This window comes from Phaenicophaeus curvirostris, chromosome 21, assembly GCF_032191515.1.
Source record: "Phaenicophaeus curvirostris isolate KB17595 chromosome 21, BPBGC_Pcur_1.0, whole genome shotgun sequence".
NCBI lineage: Eukaryota > Metazoa > Chordata > Aves > Cuculiformes > Cuculidae > Phaenicophaeus > Phaenicophaeus curvirostris.
Window position 1 is genome coordinate 6,965,161 of NC_091412.1, and position 18,206 is coordinate 6,983,366.

At 43.3% G+C, this 18,206-nt stretch overlaps 1 protein-coding gene across 1 annotated transcript in view; it reads right to left on the minus strand.

Moving 5' to 3' along the window:
- The window catches only part of AATF (apoptosis antagonizing transcription factor), a 54,227-nt gene that overhangs the window by 22,302 nt on the left and 13,719 nt on the right, over positions 1–18,206 (minus strand). Inside the window, exons 5-8 of the mRNA XM_069874031.1 lie at positions 11,583–11,697; positions 11,025–11,229; positions 10,114–10,278; positions 9,264–9,347 (exon numbers count right to left, since the gene is read on the minus strand). Of these exons, the coding sequence (XP_069730132.1) occupies positions 9,264–9,347; positions 10,114–10,278; positions 11,025–11,229; positions 11,583–11,697 (569 nt within the window). The remainder of the gene's footprint in view (positions 1–9,263; positions 9,348–10,113; positions 10,279–11,024; positions 11,230–11,582; positions 11,698–18,206) is intronic.

Sequence of the window (18,206 nt, forward strand, 5' to 3'; positions counted from 1 at the left end):
CCAACTGCAATGGTCAATCGATGTACAATAACAGTCGTGGAAGGCAAGGCTGGGGTAGCAGCCATGGTCCTGGCTGTAGTCTTCACCAGGCCCAAGACAGCATGGAGAGAAAGAAGCTTCAAGTCCACCCAGCAGGCAGGAATGTGTATAAGGAAACACCAGCTCAAGCTTGACCACAGCACTTCCGAGCACAGCTTAGCTCTTGACTGCCACTGTGCTCAGAGCAACCTGCTCTCAGACGGCATCCCAGGCACCAACGCTGCGCCACTGAGCGCAGCTGACACCAAAAGCTGTCCCAGGCACAGCATTATGTGAGAAACTCGCTGACTCCCCTAGTTCCTGATCACTTAAGTACACTGCTGGAGTGAGGGGGGGGAAAGGCATGCACCACACAAAAGAAAAATGCCATAAAGGTAGATGAGTATAATTTTATGACCCTTTTTTATTTTCAAATAAGAGACACTCAATGTCCACCTTTCCTGTCCTTCAAGGTATACATTATATTACTAAAACCAGCAAAAGCAATGTAAGCATGATTAAAAACCTGCCATGATTTTTTTTTTCCTATTTGCTTATTTTTGGAGATTATTACTGAGGCAATTACATTTCAAAATTCTAGGAAGAGAGGCCACTGGTTTATTATCACTAGAAAACAGCAAGCTACTTCTCTCCCCTGTTTATCTGATTGATTCCCAACATCTTTCTGGCACACAATCTATCAGTTTATCTCTCCCACTTCATCACAGTCACTTCTGGCAGCTAAATACAAGATCCAAATCCAGTGTTACACAGACATACGACACAGTAAACCTGTGTAACACCGCTACTCTGCAAACAGCTGCCCTTAAGGCGAAGCAGAAATGGGATCTTGGTTTCTAGTCAATATTCTGTTAAAAGCAAGGTGGGAGGGAGGGTTTTAACAGCAGCGAGAGATGGTGCAGCAAGGTTTTAGTGGTTTCTTTCTGTACCGGCAATAAGGTGTGTTTACTGTCTCCTGTTATCTTGCTTCCTTAGCACGGCGCACAGAAAAATCTGCTGAGTAGTAATAACAGAGGCTAAGGCACAAGAAGACCATAACGCACAATGTCCCCCCACACTCGTTGAAAAATAAACAGCAAGACATTTTCAGCAGGACTTGCTCTTCCTGGTGGCCCACAACTGATGGGTAGACTGAAGAGTGCACAAGGTTCTTACAACTGCGTACACCCTGGTTAGAACAAGATGCAAGTTTTGTGCAGGTTCCTAATGCCATACCTGGGAAATGGGCAGGATCTTGTTGGACAGGATCACTCTCCTTTTGGCAAGGAAGCATTTCCCAAGACAGCTGGGAAAGGCAAGGAGTTGAACCGCGCGCCGCTTAGCAGGGTGACAGCAGGGATCCCAGTATTTGCTGAGATGCATGCCCTCTCCTCTGAGCACAGAGAATTCCCTCACCAGCATCAGAAGTGAGAAACTCCGTGAAACAGTAGGAGACTAAACCCCGCCACCAGTCGTCTCCTCAACACTAACTGGGCCACCAGCTCATCAGCCATTCGGTGGGGAAAAGACAGCTACGTTGACCTTGGGGCTGACAGCGAAATGTTCTTTCAGTGCTGCATCAACTGCAAGACTGGGGACACTATTGAGGAGAGGAGAGGGAGACAAAAAGACAGGTGGAAAGTAAAAAAAGGTAGGGGCAAAAGAGAAATTAGGGAATAGAAATAAAAGCTGCAAAGCATCTTATTACATCTAAATAGTGTACGTCTTAAAGCTAAAGTTATAAATCATGCTAACAACAGTTACTAAAATAAAAGTGGATGTAGCCAGAGGCTACCACTGAAAAAGTCAGTGTAGACCTGCCTCGCTGCTTTTAGTCTTTAAGGATTTGATTAGTTTTTCCGCTTTCTAGTTCAGAGTCTTGAATTCAGCCCATGGTCCAGAGCCAGCTAGGGCTCAGGATACAGAATGAATGATAAATTCATTTACTGAATAAAGCAACACTGTTTTCATAGCACAAGACTTAAAACACTTCTAAAGCTGTAATATTTCATTAAGCTTGGTGATTCTGGTTAAAATTTATTAGTCAAAACAGAAAATTCTCATCAGACCCCATATATTCCATTACGAGTGATATATGGTGTCTCCCAATGCCTAATTATTAACTAGGAAGTGTAAGTAAATCACTATCAGCATTAAGCCCTGATGTGTGAAGACAGAGTTTGAGTCAGGAAAGTTCAGCTTCAAAAGGCTTTGACTTGTAACATATCCTTTTTTTGCTTTCCCTCCTTCACCTCTTCACATCTTCCCTGAACTTCAAAAAACCAAAGCTCAGTCTCCCACGTAAATGAACACAACTGCCCACCAGCACCGCAGTCCAACCACGTCCAGCAGCCTGCAGCTCAACTACCCACTTCAAGCTGCTCCCACCAAAAAGCTGGGACCAGGAGGACAAACTATGTGCAAGGTGGACAATAGCAAGCAGAAGAAAGCTGTTAACATCAGGTTTATTTGTCTTTGGAACAAAGCAGCGATGCTTGCCAGGAGTGCCACTGTACGTGTGTGCTTCTGAATTCAACAAAGCTTCATATCAGGAGCCAAGAAGCGCTGGCAAATACTATTGAAACCAACCCGATCAGAAGCCCTAGTCAAAATCAAGATCTGTCTACCACACAAGTAAAGAAAAGCATGCAGAGGTTGCATGGTTTGCCAAGGCCTGCAAGCTGTGTTCACGGAGAACTGGGAGCAGATGGGAACCGACTCTCCCTCCCTTGTCCAGTGAGAGCTTAAAATCTGCAGTCACTGAAAAAGAGCAAGACAGCGTTCCCACACAACCTGTCTGAAGGCAGGAGCTTCTAAAGCAGTTAGTGTCAGACTTTTGCTGACACTAAAGCCATAGTTAAAATTCACACAGGAGTTAACCTGTGCGCTTTCTGAAGAATCCACCTTAAAAGGACTCCCTCTCTGTGGCGGTTAAAGAGATGCATATGAAGTACATTGTACAAAATCAGAGGGATTTAGAAATGCCATCAGGGTGTTGTTCAAGGGTAATAGAGATTCATTTCTCATTTTAGAGGTCAATTTTCATTTTAGAGGTTAGGTCTCATTTTCATGTACTATCTATCAGTGTTTCTCACACTACAGTTGCTGACCTTTCTGATTTGCAGACCCCTAAGAATTTCCAGTTGAGACAAAGAGCTAAGTACAGCTGAAATAAGGCTTGTGACAAAAGGCTCACTTTGCTTAGACCTCACAGACCAATTCCAATTAATACCTTGCAAAAGCTGAACTACGGTATATCACAGGAAAACGTTCGGTTTACGAAGCTCAGAAATATAATCGGAACAAAAGGAACACTTTTTCTCTGATGTTATTAAAATCTTCAGAAAAGCCAGTAAAGGCACGGGTCACTACAGTGCATCAAAGCCACCTACCCTCTCTCTTTGCAAGTGGCACTGCTGCCTTTGAATTTACTAAGGCAGGTGCACAAAGAGGTGAGATGCAGTCTCAGCCCAGCCACCGTGCTGGCTGCCGTGTGAGGAACTCAAAGCAGTCCTGTCGGGCTCCCTGCACCAATAATATCATCAAACAGGGGGTCAACAATGTTAATTTTAAAACAACTGTGCAGAGCGATGGGAAAGCAGAACCTCATAGCACTTCTGCCATCTCAGTCACTTGCTGGAAGCAACAGAAACAGCAAAATATTCGACTTCACTAGTTAGGACCTCAAAAATACTTGCAAATTGCTTATGGTGACTTTTCTAGATAAATATCTATGTTACTAGAGACGGTAAACAAAGAATTATTGTGGTGTGAATGTCTGCTAATGGTGCTCCACTATCCTTTAACACAGAATCCTTTCAAAAGCTCAGGCAAATCACCTTCAGAGGTAAGCCTGACTTGACATGTCACAGTGAAAAAACATGTTATTCTGAAGTTATCCTTTGACACTTTAAAAAACAGTTACAATTTAACAAAATCACTACAGGAAACAAAGCGAGAGAAGTGAAGTACAGCTTGCCAAGTCCAAGTAAAGATGTAAAGCTACAAACACCAAGTGTTTCTCCTCTTTCCTGATGAAAACATGAAGTCATTCTACTACTGAACAGAAGTTGACAAAGCTGCATTTTATCAATGTGGCTTCATTACTTTCCATTTTAAATCTATGCCATATCATTATTTAAAATAGCATAAATTATGAAAGGGTTGCTTCTAGCCCGGGACTCAGCATGCATTTTACACTGCATCTTGCCCAACGTAGAAAAAAGCTGTTTCTTTTCATCTTTCAAGCTCCCACACAGTAGCAGCATAACACCACTTGGATTGCTAGCAACACCAGAGAACATCAGAACATGCAGCTCAAAGTATTTTGAAATCCCCTTGAAACACTTTTAATAAAGTGTTTTAATTTTCTGCAATTTATAATGTAAAAAAAACTAAACTGCAAGATGAAATCACTGGACAGTCACTTCTTAAAAAACACTTTATTAAAATGCAGTTTTGTATGAAACAGGCATTGACGTGCGTATTTTCTAATAACCCATTAAAAGAAGTTTCAAATCAAGCTTTAAAACGTGTTATTAACCATCTACCCAGCCATTTGAAAGATACATGCCTGGGATAGGAGAATTGTATTGCCATTAACCTGTGGGATGGTTCGAGACATCTCTTAGTCACACAAAACTCTAAATGCATCTAATTAAAGCCACAAGATCAGCTGTCCATATTAATCACTCACCAGCTTAATTAAGGTAAACCAGCTTGTCAGAAAGCCAGTCTTCTCTCTGTTCTTCACCATTATCGACTTTTAATAGTTCACTGGATTAGTAATTACTTGTTTATGGCATTATCAAATACCTGGGAGAGAAAACCCCAGCACGTGCCCAGGAACTGCTACGAGCCAACTCTTCCTTGGGACACACAGAGGAATCTATCCCATCAGATAGTTTTCTCAGAAGCCACAGGAGGGGATTTACACAGAAGTACATCCCAGAAGAGAAACAAATTGAGCTACAAGTATCTTAACAAGAGATTCAGACTTGGAAGTTCATGTTGTGGTTACCCAGATTAATGCAGGCATTTTGAATTCTAAGCCAGGCAAAAAGAAGTCAGAGAGATCTTTTGCTCACTTGCAAAAACCACTGTTCACACAGAGCGTGCAAGAGTGGGCACACACATACAGTGCCACTCCACAAAGGGCAACAATAAAGCAAGGTACAAGCCCTACAGTTAAACGTTTCCTACAGGATCAACCCCTTTCCTAAGTAATTAAGATACATAAAACGAAAGGAACATGCCTGTTTCTTGTTATTTGAGCATGTTGACCTTGGATGTCAATCCCAGACAGTAATGCTTCATTTCAACACAGCGCAGTAGAGGGGTGACAGTCCTCTCCAGCCTCCTGGCAGTCCCACCTGGTAAACTGCTAGCACCTCTCTTTTAGGACTTCAGCGTTCCACTGAATGCTCCCCACGCACTTTGGCCCTGCTCGGCTTCTGGAAGTTGTGGTGATCACAGACAAAACTGTTGATTCTGAGTCGTTATAACATGCGGCGACATGCAACACAACCAAAATCATGGGGAGGAGGGAGCAGGAGAGCGAAGGAAAAAAAAGGAATTACATACATTCCTAATTCTCCTTAGGCATACCTGCTGCCATCAATGATGAACATTTGTTCCGGGAAGAGCTGCTACCCATGGAACGCTTAGCATATGAACACTAACCTAATTCCATTTGGAAATAAACCCATTTCCACTCTCTTCTTTACCAAAGGAGTATTTCAACCTAATAATAAAATATCCAGTGTAGCATGTCAGACCAGCAGCTTTCTAGTAGCAGGCTGGAATTTTAAGTCTTAATGCTGCAGTATCAGCTGTAATGAATTCTACATAAATATGACTTGTAAAAATAAAAAAGCCTTTTTCTTCCCGTAAAACCATGTAGGAAAGAAAGTTTAAAAGAAAAGGAAATTGGGTCCAGCCTCTCTCTGCTGTCAGTAATGAGGATCTTTCTGCAGAAGTTTAACTATTCACATCCAGTAAAATCCAAATAACAATATTTCACTAACATTATTCAGCTCAGGTCTACATTACCATTCAGCATGGGCCACCTCAATAAAACTTATAACTGCTTATAAAACAAGTGCAGAATATTAGAAAAGGCAAAGTGGGATGAACAGGTAGAACAGAGTTAAATTCTGAATCGTCATACAATTCTACCAGCCCCAAATGGTAAATTTAATTGAATACCAAGAGCTGGACAAGAACATTGTTTCTCCACAGGAAAAACAGATTCATTACAGACTTTCGTATTATAATCTACAACAAAAGAGTAAAGGTACTTATTCTGCTATCATTAACTTGCGCACATTCATCAGATTTTGTTCATTTTTACTTGCTTCACTTCACACTGAAATGTACAGGAAGTTGCTTTCCAATGTCCTCCTTCACCCTTAATAAACCATAAGCAGTAATCAAAATAAAACAATCATTATAAAACGTTATTTGGAAAAATGAAAATGATACTAAAAAGTCTGGATCTAAATTTAAATACAAAGAAAAAAGCCCCCACTGGAATGCACACACACTTTCCAATCAGTATTATGCACAGAGGTCAAGGTTCCTGAGCAACCTCAGCTCCAACAACCAGAGGCACTGCTGCCGATAACTCCTGACGAACCAGTTCCCTTTCTACATTTCATTTATATATGTACATCCCCACACGCACACAAAAGCGCTGCATGGTTATGACCCATCTGAAAGAAAAGACATTCACTGCATTGTCAGCGCTCTATTGTAATGCACTCTACCCTTTCTGAATGCAATGTTCAGCTTCAGCTTACCACCCTGACAAATAAAGGAAAGCACTTTATGAAACCAATTTAATTGGGAGGTGACAGAAAACATACAGCCATTTTCTCTAGCCTTATCACTGAATTGGCTTCAGCTCCAATCTCTGCCAAATCCCACTCAACAGAAGACATTAACCAGGTCAGCGGCACAGGTGCTACGCTGTGTCTGGCAAGGGGCTGGCATCCCTACAATTACTTGCACACAATGAAGCAGTAATCTTTACAGACCATCTCTCCCAAGAAGCATATTGGGGACGGGAGGAGAGGAGAGTGGAAGGGAGGGAGGAGGGAGGGAGAGAAGGAGGGAAGGAAGGATGAAAAAAGAAAAAAAAAACAAGCAAGAAAGGAAAATGAATGTGTAGCTGCCTCGCAGCTCAGCAGATGTCTGTGCGTGATGTACGAGGCTAGGATAAGCTGTCGTAGCCCGCTGCCAAGGAGTGGTAAGTGATTAAAGCCTCCACTGGGCTAAGCACCATATTTAGAGTCTATGGGGTTTCGAAAGTTGCACCCATTCCTTGCTGTGCTGCCAGATGTTGTTGACTGGTCCTGCGCCTATTCACTGTGCACAGGAAGCAGCAGTTGGTACAGCAAGGAACGCAATCTGGAGCGTTTCCGGAGGTGCCGTATATTAAACGGGTGTCACCCATCCTTCACCTCTACCGAATGCTGAAACAACTCCAATTTGCTGCCACTTCCCTCTTGGGAAATGGCCAAGATACAGTTGTGCCTGGCAGACCCATTTGTTTTACTCAGGTGATTCTCTTCCCTCAATGACCTCTATTAGTTTAAGTTTTAATTTAGATTAACCCCAGCACCCCAATTAACCAGTGAGGGGAAAAGCTAAGCTGTGACTAGTCATATTTCTGAAATCACGATTTATCGAAGTTAAAGTTATTAGAAGGAAAGACGGGCCATTCATCTATTGGTATTTTCCTTTTAAAAATTTAACATTTCATGGCCAATGAGCACCTTCTCTGCACAGGCCCACAGGCTGTCAATCACAGCTATGGCTCCTTGACCACTTCATTATGTTGTTTTGCTAACTTAAATCGTTCAGTGTTCTTAGGGTCCACTCGGCCCCCAAAGCTGGGCTTCTGGTCCACCTGAACCCCAAATTCTACCTCAGTATTATCTCACTGCCTTACAGATTTGGCCAGTTCCATTTTAGAGCCTATGGAGATGAACCTGGCATCTTCACCCACCCAAGAGATGCTGCTCATTGCACAGCAATAATGCCAGAGATGTTCTTACGATAAACACGGAGCCGGGAGAGAAGCTAGCTTGGAATGCACTCCTGGCTCTAAGGCAGGCTGCCAACTATCAAAGCATTTGTATAATGGTCCTAATTCTGCACTAGGTGAGGTCTGCTGCAAAAGTCTCCTTGGACTTGTACAGCAGCAGGATTGCAAGTGTATTGAACATCTTCTAGGGGGGGATGTTCTCTGTACTTCCTATCTGAAAAACACAGATAAAATTTACCAATTTAATACATCTTTTTAATTATCTTCAGTCCTGGCTCTACACATGAAAGCTGAAATTTTGGAAGTTTTCAAATGCCTCTGGTTAAATCAGTTATAAGAGCACAGTCACGGAGCAACAGCTCTCTTCCAGTGCTCTAACACTTTACTAGCTCCTCTAGTAACTATTCAGATCAGAAATTTCTGTCTTTCTATTGATGCGATACTCGTTTAGTCCTTAAGTTAAAGCTCTCTGTGCATCATCACAGAAAAACTAGTTTTTCATGCACTGGGGAACGACTTACAGTGAATCGTACTCCTCAATATATGGCAATTTAAGTATTTTATAAAGATGGTACTGTCATTTATTAAATAAAATACAAACACAAGGTTTCCCTAAGCTGCAGTCTAAATGCACTGGGTGCCAATCCCTTGTTTCTAAGAATTTTGCAAATAAAAAGAATAACTGGCCTAAATCCAAGCTGGCACAACTCCCAAGAAAAGTGCTGGAGAAAACCTGGAGCTTATTCATTCTGTGGGTTGATGAGATGATTTTGGTTGAGATGAGAGTAACGTAAGTGCTTTTGAGGATCAACTAGAACCGTTTTTCGTAATGGGACTCTACCAACAGAGAAGCTTGAGAAAATCCAGCAATTTTTCTCTTGTGTAGCAATGCTCATCACAGAGAGTAACAGGCACAAACCTTATCCTGCAGCCCTGGTACAGCAGTGCCAGTAATGGCAGTAAGTTAAGATCCACAATGTGAGTTCATGCTTACCTAGCCCTTTAACAAAAGCTGAGAGTGAAGTCCTCTGAGAGTGAAGTCCTCTGAAGTATTTACAGAGATTTTGCATATTAAAACAGATAAATGTTTTTCACTGGTCAAAGAAATTCAGAGCATAGTAGCCACCACATTAGCTCAGTAAGTATTAAAAGTCAACCAGAGCCATAATTCCAACACAGATTTACCATCACCTACCTGGTGGTAAAAGTCATCATCATCAAAAATCTCCTCATCGATGTCCTTCAGGTGCCTGTTGGAATCTGACTCAGGGAGGACTTCCTAGAAGCACAAAGGAAATACTGAAAGCTTATACGTGCACACTTCTGTCCTAACTCTGAAGATACTGCGTGCAGCAGCTTGTAAACACACTTCAAGATACGAAGGAATGGAAAAGCTCCCAACATAACAAGCTTTTAAGGACTAAGAATACATTTAAAGGCAAGGCAGAAATGCTGCCAATGCCAAAATAGATTTATGATACCTTTACTGGGAAATAAATAGGATTATGCAAAGTCTTTCTGGCAAAATACAACTGATATTTTTAACTTAATGGCAAAAATATATCTTGCAAACGCAGTAACTCTACAGGATCTCTCAGAATGGAGTATTTATTCATTCTTAAATACTAAATTAATATCAGGCTTCCTACTAACATATTCTGTAGGTTTTATGCAGTATGATTTTAGAAGTGACTTTTTGCGCTAAACATTCTAAACTCCAGGGTAAAACCAAAGTTATGTAGCTGCTACCTCAAAAAGCAGATTTAGTAAGCACTGTTCCCACAGCACAGGAAGGACACAATCACAGAACAAACCTTGTTTTCCTGTCAAAAACTGGCACAGGAGATAACATAAACACCGTAAAACTGGAATTGAAATGTCTACATCTTTTTCTTAGCCATTACATTACAGGAATCAACATTCAGCTATCTCCTTCATAAATCTCTCGCAAACAAGAATATTACCTGCTAAAGGCTCAAGCTAATTGTTTTGCAGAGGGTTTCACTGCTTCTACAGGATAAGTTATACAAACAGAATACCCTTACCGAATTTTCAGGCAAAGATTCAGGGACTGGCTGAGATTCCTGCTCCTCCTTTCCCAGCACTGTATACACTGATCGCTTGGTCTGTGTCCGCCGTAGTAATCTCTCTTTGTCCATCATAATATGATCAATCTGAGTCAAGATTGAACGCTCAAAGGCACCGAAACCCTGCAACAACATTAACTAGTGTCAGATAATGCAGAAAGCTTTTCCTCAAGGCAGCAGTGTTCCTCTATCTTTCCATGTCAGTGGATAAGCAGACAGCATTCCAAGAGGAGGGGGGTTATGTTTGTTGCAGGGATTTCTGCTAGGATTTTTTATTTGTTTCTCCTTCCCTTCCCAACCTGAGGCAACCTGACGCCTGGCTTAATAAAATGCCTTTGCTGTTCTGGTTCAGATGAACTTCTCAATGATTAATACTAGCTCACAGATGTTAGAAGACCCTGGATCTTCTGGTGAAATGATTACCCATTGTATTAAAGTGCACACAGGCACAGAAGCCCCAAGTTCTGTTATAAACCACAAATGGCTTCTTGATCGGCAACAGTGGCATTTTCACAGTTTTCTTGCTGCTGGAGACTGACTATGATAAGATGCCTGGATGGGAGAACACTAATGCTATCCAAGAGTTTTTCCCAAAACATGGGAAACCATTTGGCCCCGAAGATATTTTTCATGCCCACCTGTTCAAAAAAAAAAAAAGCAGCTTATGCTTTTGAAGTCTGAGGGCTCAGATTCTTTCCAAACTCCTTTAAGGCAGGGGAAAGGCGTGTACCTTTTAATGCACTTCTTACTGCCACAACCCTCCGCTTCACTCAGAACATCTATGTTACAGAACTTTTAAATCAACTTGTTCCATCAACTTGTTCTCTGCTAAACAATAAGCATGTAAGTGAATATAAACAAAGACTTGCCTTTCCCATTTTGCCAGATGCCAGCTTTGTCTTCTCATGCCACTTCTGCAACACATTGTTCCGATACGTCCTGAAGTCGGCATACCTCTTGGCTATGAATTCTGGGTAGTCCTCCATCTTTAGTTTTCGTTTGGGGAGCCTCCTCCTCTTCTCCTGAGCCTTATCCACCTGCTCTTCATCACTACTGCTAGGGATTTCATCATCACTGGAATAAAAACACGCAGACTAAACACCCTGCACCTCTCTGAAGCAATGCGTGTGAATACATTGTGTGTGAATACCACCACCCATGATTTTTCCACACCACGGTGGTGCTGATGCCAAGAGATCCATGGTTTAGCCTCTCCTCCATTATCACAAAAGATTATGAAGCAGACTTCACACATTGGCAGAAGGAATTCAAATGGCTGTATCTCCAGAGCGTCTGTCACCCAGATACAGCAGCAAGTGAGAGAACAGCAAAGAGTGCATATGGTCAGGAAGGCTGGGTGCCATACTGTTTGTTGGAGAGCTGGAAACCAAAGGATTCAGAAAGGTCTTGCCTTGTTTTGTATCTACCTCTCAGTTTTTGATTGCTTTCCATCCACCAGATGCCTTGTGCCTGGGCATTCATAAAGCAGCTCATCCTGAAGGTCCACTAATACTTTCAGCAATGCCTCCAGGGCTTTACAACCTGCAGAACAAGAGACACAAGTGACAGTTCCCCACTGATCCTTGCTTCTAGTGAAGACTCAGCTTCACAGTGCTTAGTTTCTCATCTTGAATCTGAATTTCTGTCACAGATACTCCATGTCCCATCAACTGTTTCTCCCTACTCAGCTAGAGATGTGGTTTTATCTTCAAACTGATTTATAGTTGTTAATGTCAAACACCATCACGCTGGGAAAGAACACTTATTTCCTAGAAAGGGAGGAAGAGAAGGAGGGCTGCCTTCTAAACATCTGCCTGGCTGCACATCAGGAGTACACTGATCTAATGTTTCATTGACAAACACTTGGACTGCAGAGCCTACAAGATTAACTACTGAAGATGCAAGTACTCTGTGCAGAAGTGTCTGATGACACACGCATATGACAACAAACTTTTCTGCTGTCTGAGTCATTTCTCTCCTGTGTTAAGGTCTGCAGAAGAGGCCAGCTTCAGCTGAATAACATGAAGCAACATAAGGGAAAATGTATTATATATGCACATTTCCTCTAAACCGGACCTCTGGCTTTTCTTTCCCGTACATAATATGCGTGTTATAGCAAGCAGAGGGAGGGAAGGCAAGAAGAAAAACCAAACTCCTGCAGGGCTGTGACTACCGCTGGTTTCTGTGCCGCCGTGCTCACCACACAGGAGATACGAGAAATTAGATTGTAAGTCAAATTAAATGTAGCAAGATCTGATCTTTGGGGGAAACTCCAACAATGACCTGGAGAGTTTCATGAGAAGATTCTGATCAGAAAAGCAGAACTGCAGGCCCAGAGAACCTTAGAAAGAGAGAAAGTTAAGAAAAGGTTCAGGTGGCAAGGTGTACAAAATGATCAATATATGGTGTGACAGTTTTACAGTGATGAGCAGTTTCCTTCCAGGGTATTTGCAGACAGAAGCCTGAATGTAGATCTGATGCTGTGTAACCAAAGGCTTTCATAGCTGACATTTTCCTGTATCTACACAAATGTAGAGAAAACAATCTCTGTTCCAATAATTTTATGTTCGCCAAGGATACACAGTTGCAGTCGACTGTGGAAAGGGTTAACTGTATACTGCTGCAGCATCTGTTCTTTAAAAATAGTTCTTTTGTGCAACCAACAAGCCTCCCTGCAAAATGCTCTGATATAAAACAAGTGTTTGCCTAGGTCTACACAAACTCTCCCTTCGTACGCTGCTACCCATCGGATCACAGGGTCAGCTCTCACAGGTAAAACACTTAGCATGCCTCTATCCAAAAACCTAAACTGAACTTTACCTAGATTAACCAACACTGGTGCGCTGCCTCCTGCTTTTACAAAGAGGCACCACAGAAAGGGGAAAAATTGTACTGCTTGGAGGAACGTAGCACAAAACTTGAGGATCTGTTTTCTGGCAGGATACATTCACAGCGGCTTAGCTTCCCTCCCCACGCGCCCAGAACAGGCAGCCTCACAGGGTAGTTCTAACTCTGTCTGAGAGAGCACATGGATTTCTCTGAAAGGCAGTAGGAAAGCTGTGGTGATGGCACATTCCCCACAGCATCCCCGGTACCTCCTCTGCCAGTTCCTCCACTGATGTGAAGTCAGTGGAGCGGTTTTGCTTAACTCCCAAACCTGTTTCTTTCTTCAAGTATAAGTTCCTTCCCCTAACAGAATGGAGGGAACTTTTCACCACTTGCTTTTTTGCTCTTTTTTAATGGAGGACACAGAGATCATGGGTAGCTGAACTGCAAATCTTCATCAGGCAGACAGAGACAGTGCCAGCAGAAATCAGCCTAGACATTCAGAGGTCTCAATCTCCCACGTGTTACCACTGTGATATTGCTCAGTTGTCACCATCTTCAGATAAATTACGGCCTGACCTCAGTTACAGGAATGTCAAGAGGAAGACGTTTTAAGATTTTTGTTGCAGATCAGCTGTTGGGTGCATCCTCCCCCAGCCTGCCGCTCATTACAGATACGTTCTGACAGCTCTTCTATAAACCTATTAACGGATTAGGTTAGCTGTTCTTGTAAAACAGTCATGTGTTAGCATCAAAACAATTCCAAAAGACAAACAGACAAAAGCCCTTAAAAATGCATTTGTTGTATGTGTCTGCAGCTAAAGCATCACTTGCAAAAGCAAAGTGCCCCCACCCGAGCCTGAGTGCGCAGCTTACAGCAGCAAAATCTTTCCCACTGTCTGCAACACAGCTAAATGTCCCCAGAGCTTCTGAAACTGTTTATTTTCTACCCACTGCCTATCCTCCAGCAGCAGAGCTAATGCACCCCAGGCGGCTTTGATCCTGTCAATTACAACTGGAGTAGCACTCCAGTTCTTCTGGGGTATATCAGGGCCACAGCAAGCAGGCAAGGAATAAAGACAGGCTCAAGCTCCCCCAGGCTATGTGATATGGACCCCAACAGAAGAGGGGATGGGGAGAAATTTTATTTGGAGTGAAGGGGATGGAGAGGGAAAGGAAGACAATGACTGTGCATCTAACCAGCTGGGAGGGCTAATTATTCTGGGCAGTGGCTTCATCATGAGCCTCTTACAGCTGGGTGATTTCCATGCTTTCAGTTCTTGTGTATTTAATAGCATTATTGGATGGCATTCTCGTTGTTACTGTTGGGTGCTTAAGTGTGCTGCAAACTCAACTTCAGAAACCAAGTGTCACCCCTTCCCTGCCCTCTTCCCATCCAGTCCTGTCCTATCCATTGCACATTTAATTCCAGAAGGGACTGTTTTCTTCCCAGCATCCTCTCCCTCCTCATCTTCTCTTCCTTCTAATGCCCTCATCTGCCCGTACACCGTCTGCTTTGGGGAAAAGACTAAAGCAATTTGCGAATGAAGGCAGGAAAAAACAAAACTGTTCCATAGATGCAAACTGTATCATTTTGACAGAAAGATGGACTATAACCTGCCTGCTCTCCTACCCCCCAGCAAATTTATTTTAAGCTGCTGCTTGTCTGAAACAATTCAACAGAAAAGAGTGACAAAGAGGTTTCAAGCACACCAGTACATTAAGGCAACCAGTTAGCAGCTCCAACATGCGATAATCACCAGGGTTGTACCTCCTGCTCCCTTCCCTGCTCTGCTCACAGAACAAAGCCAGCAACACCTCCAAGAGTACAGGCAGTGTCAGCCCTGACCACGTAGCAGGGGCCCCCCAGTGCCACGAGCTGCATGGGGTCCTATGCAGTCCCTGATGATTTTCAGTTTCTAAAGGTTTTGGGACTAAGAAGATATCAACGCTATGGTTTTCACAAGCATCACAAACCAGCCAAGGCAGAAGCAATGCTGTTAAAGCTCTACAACTACCTTCCCACTACTCATTCACCAACAGGAAGATCCTAATACAAACGGCTCATTCTCAGAGGTACCACACTAACTCTGCCATCACTATCGCTGCTGGGTGTTGCTCTGCTGTGTTCAGCCAACTACAGATGCCTAGAAGTCCCCATTGTTAGTGAGAAGAATCTCAAACCGATCCTTTTCCAGGAGGTGATTCTGCATGTTCAGCCTGTGTTGTTAAAATCAAGAGAGGCTGGATGCCTCTACAGCATTTCAGTATGAGTGAGTAAAATCCCCAAAACAACAGCCCATCCTCTCTGTGCAGAAAAGGCCAAGTAACCCCAGGACCAGACACAAGCTCTCCTTCCATCAAACTTTTTCTAAAGCTGCCCCTTGGGAAAGAAAAAAGGATGCCGAGTGGGATCCACCTGCAACTGCTCCAAGAACACAAGAAATGCGTTTTGCATATAACTTCCAGCTTAAATGGGACTTAGAACATTTGTGGTGTGTCACTAACTAGTGTCCACAGGAGCCCTTTTATTTTGTGTACAGGAGTGAAAAAGTTATTCCAGATCCAGCAAACAGCTTATCAATCCAACAAGAAAGAAGGGATCCAGTACCAGTAAATCAAAGTGTGCCTTCCTGTTAATACTGTCTCACACATTCTCATTTTATACACCCCTTTGCCCCATCAGAAAGTAGCCCTGGAGTATTTAGCACCATACAGGGATGGCACTGCCATGTAGCAGTGTCAGGAGACCCACCAGAGACGAAATTTGTCCTACCGCTCTCAAACTACAAGTATCAATTTCGTCAACGCCAGTCGTTAGGGACAAACTGGCTGTGCTGCTGGCCCCTCCTCAGCACAGGGTGGCTCCTGGCTGCAGGGGACCAATCCCACCTGTTCCCAACAGGCCTTCTGGCACATGGAGGGCAGCTCTATCTCCACTGCTGCTGCTGGAACTCAAGTGTTGCCGTGATGCAGAGTTGAAGGTGTGATGGCTTCTGCACTCACCCTTCTCTGTAAGTTCAGCATTTCTACAGCAAGGCAGCTTCCTGCACAGAAAATACCTGCGCTCTTTTCCATGACCTCTAAAAATGCAGTCTTATTTCATCTTCCCGTGCAGCTGCAGAGAGCAGCAGCTGGTGCAGAGCAGCAGGGAGCGGCCTCACGCAGAGACACTTTAAGTCGATGGAAAAAGGCCAGTGCCTCAAGGCCAGGCTTTCAGGGGTATTCACAGAGCGTCAACCAGTGGGATTCCCAAAACTGCTCCACCAGGCAAGCTCCTCCTTGCCCGACCCTTGTGCATCCAGCCAGGGGATTCGGAGTACGACAGTCAGGGACAGAATCCTAAAAAGTGGGGCAAGCCCCCCAAGATTTTCACTCCATCACCATATGTTCCTGCACCTTACGGGCATGATGTGGCATTGCTGTAGCAGTGCTGCCCTACAGAACAGTGCCAGCCTGCTCTGTGTGCGCTCCGTATGCAAACACAAACAGGAGCATCCTTACCACGATGTACCGGCACAAAACACCACATGCAAAGGACACGGCTGAAATTCAGAGCTCACGCCAAAGCTGGAAATTAACTACTTTTCCCCTCAATTAAATCTGAGGATCTGGCATCACAGGAACATCATTGGCGCGCAAGCTTTTAATTTTCCATGTCCCTCTACAGTCCATATGAAGTGCTCATACAGAAAACCTGGAACAACGCTGGCGTTTGAACAACAGAATGCAGAGCAAAAGCTGAGCTGCCAAATATTGAGAGAGTTCCCTCCGTCCTCATGGAGTCACCGTGTCACCACTGCACAGAACAGGCACACTGGGCACATTATGCAAATAGAAAGGAGGAGAGGACTCAAAACCTCTTTTACTTTAATAGCCGTACATAATGAAAAGTATCGTTATCAGGTACGTGCGTTTATCCCAACATTCAGATGAAGAGGGGAAATTTTCACTCCTTTCAAAGGACTGCGGGACAGGAGTTAAACTACAGGTCAAAATGGCACTCAATGCGCTGGCCCGAGAACAATACTTCTCATTCAAATCCACAAGCCAGCCACTTGCACTAGTCATCCCCAGCAATTAATCCCCCAAGAAACACGTTTGATTAAATCTTTTCAAGCAAATCCTTTGCTTTGCTTTTGTTAGTTCACTTCTTGTCAACATCTATTAAAATATGCCTTTAATTCTCCCACAATCTTAAAAAACACCGATTCCACTGTCTTCAACTTTAATCAACTGTATGGCCGGCATTTTTCATTTCATAATAATGTGCTGTTTGGAATTCAAGAGGCAGGCTCAACATCAATCATTCGGCAAGAATTTTTCCACTGCAATAAATATGCAAATGAGGAAAGCCAGTCAGTCGTATTTCAGGCCCGACTTGCTAGTGTTTTAAAAAAGACACAAATTTATTAATTGCCGTTGGCCAGCGGAATCCTATTACTTTGGGCATTGATTACAAAGCTGTGTGAGTGATTATTGTGCAACTCGCAGGCTATCCAGGCATGAGGAAAAATTATTAAAGCAAGGCAGAGATTATCAACTCAGAATAACAATAAGCCTTAACATTTTAGGCCTCTAACTTCTTCAACAAAGAATTATGCCGGAGCTCCAGTGTATCATAATTCTGAAGTCTGTCAGTATTACTTTTGGAGCTTGCTCTATATTCCCAACAGCAGAGCAACATCACCAGCCAGGAAAAGGCAGGGGAAATTCCTCCAGGTATCGCATCTTAAACACGGGGCTTTGGGCAACAGCTTTTCTGTAACTCCCGCCGCAGAACTAACTCTAGGAGGGACAATGTGGTGCAAGCAGGACTTCCACATCTTCAGATTTACACCCCTGCATGTCCTGGTGCCTCCAAACCAAGATGGCATAGAAATCAAAGGCTACTCATAAGCATAAAGCAGAAGCTCCACAAGCGAGTCTGGACTAAATCACAGGCAGGTCACAAGCCAGTCCCAGCAGAGAGTCATCTGGTTTCTTCAGTGGTGGGGTAGTTACATATATGTTCCTCACGGACTTCAGCTGAAACCTAGCATAAAGCACTAGTAAATCTGTCCCCGTTGTTTTAGGAAATTACAGGAGTAACATTCCCTTCATGCTTTCCAAAACACTGTGTTTGTGGAATTTTATCAAATGACATTAGGAAAACAGCTGACTTTTTCTGCTGATTGCAATAAAAAAAAAATCTGCTCCACACCTAAGACCCAGTTTGCTTGTTC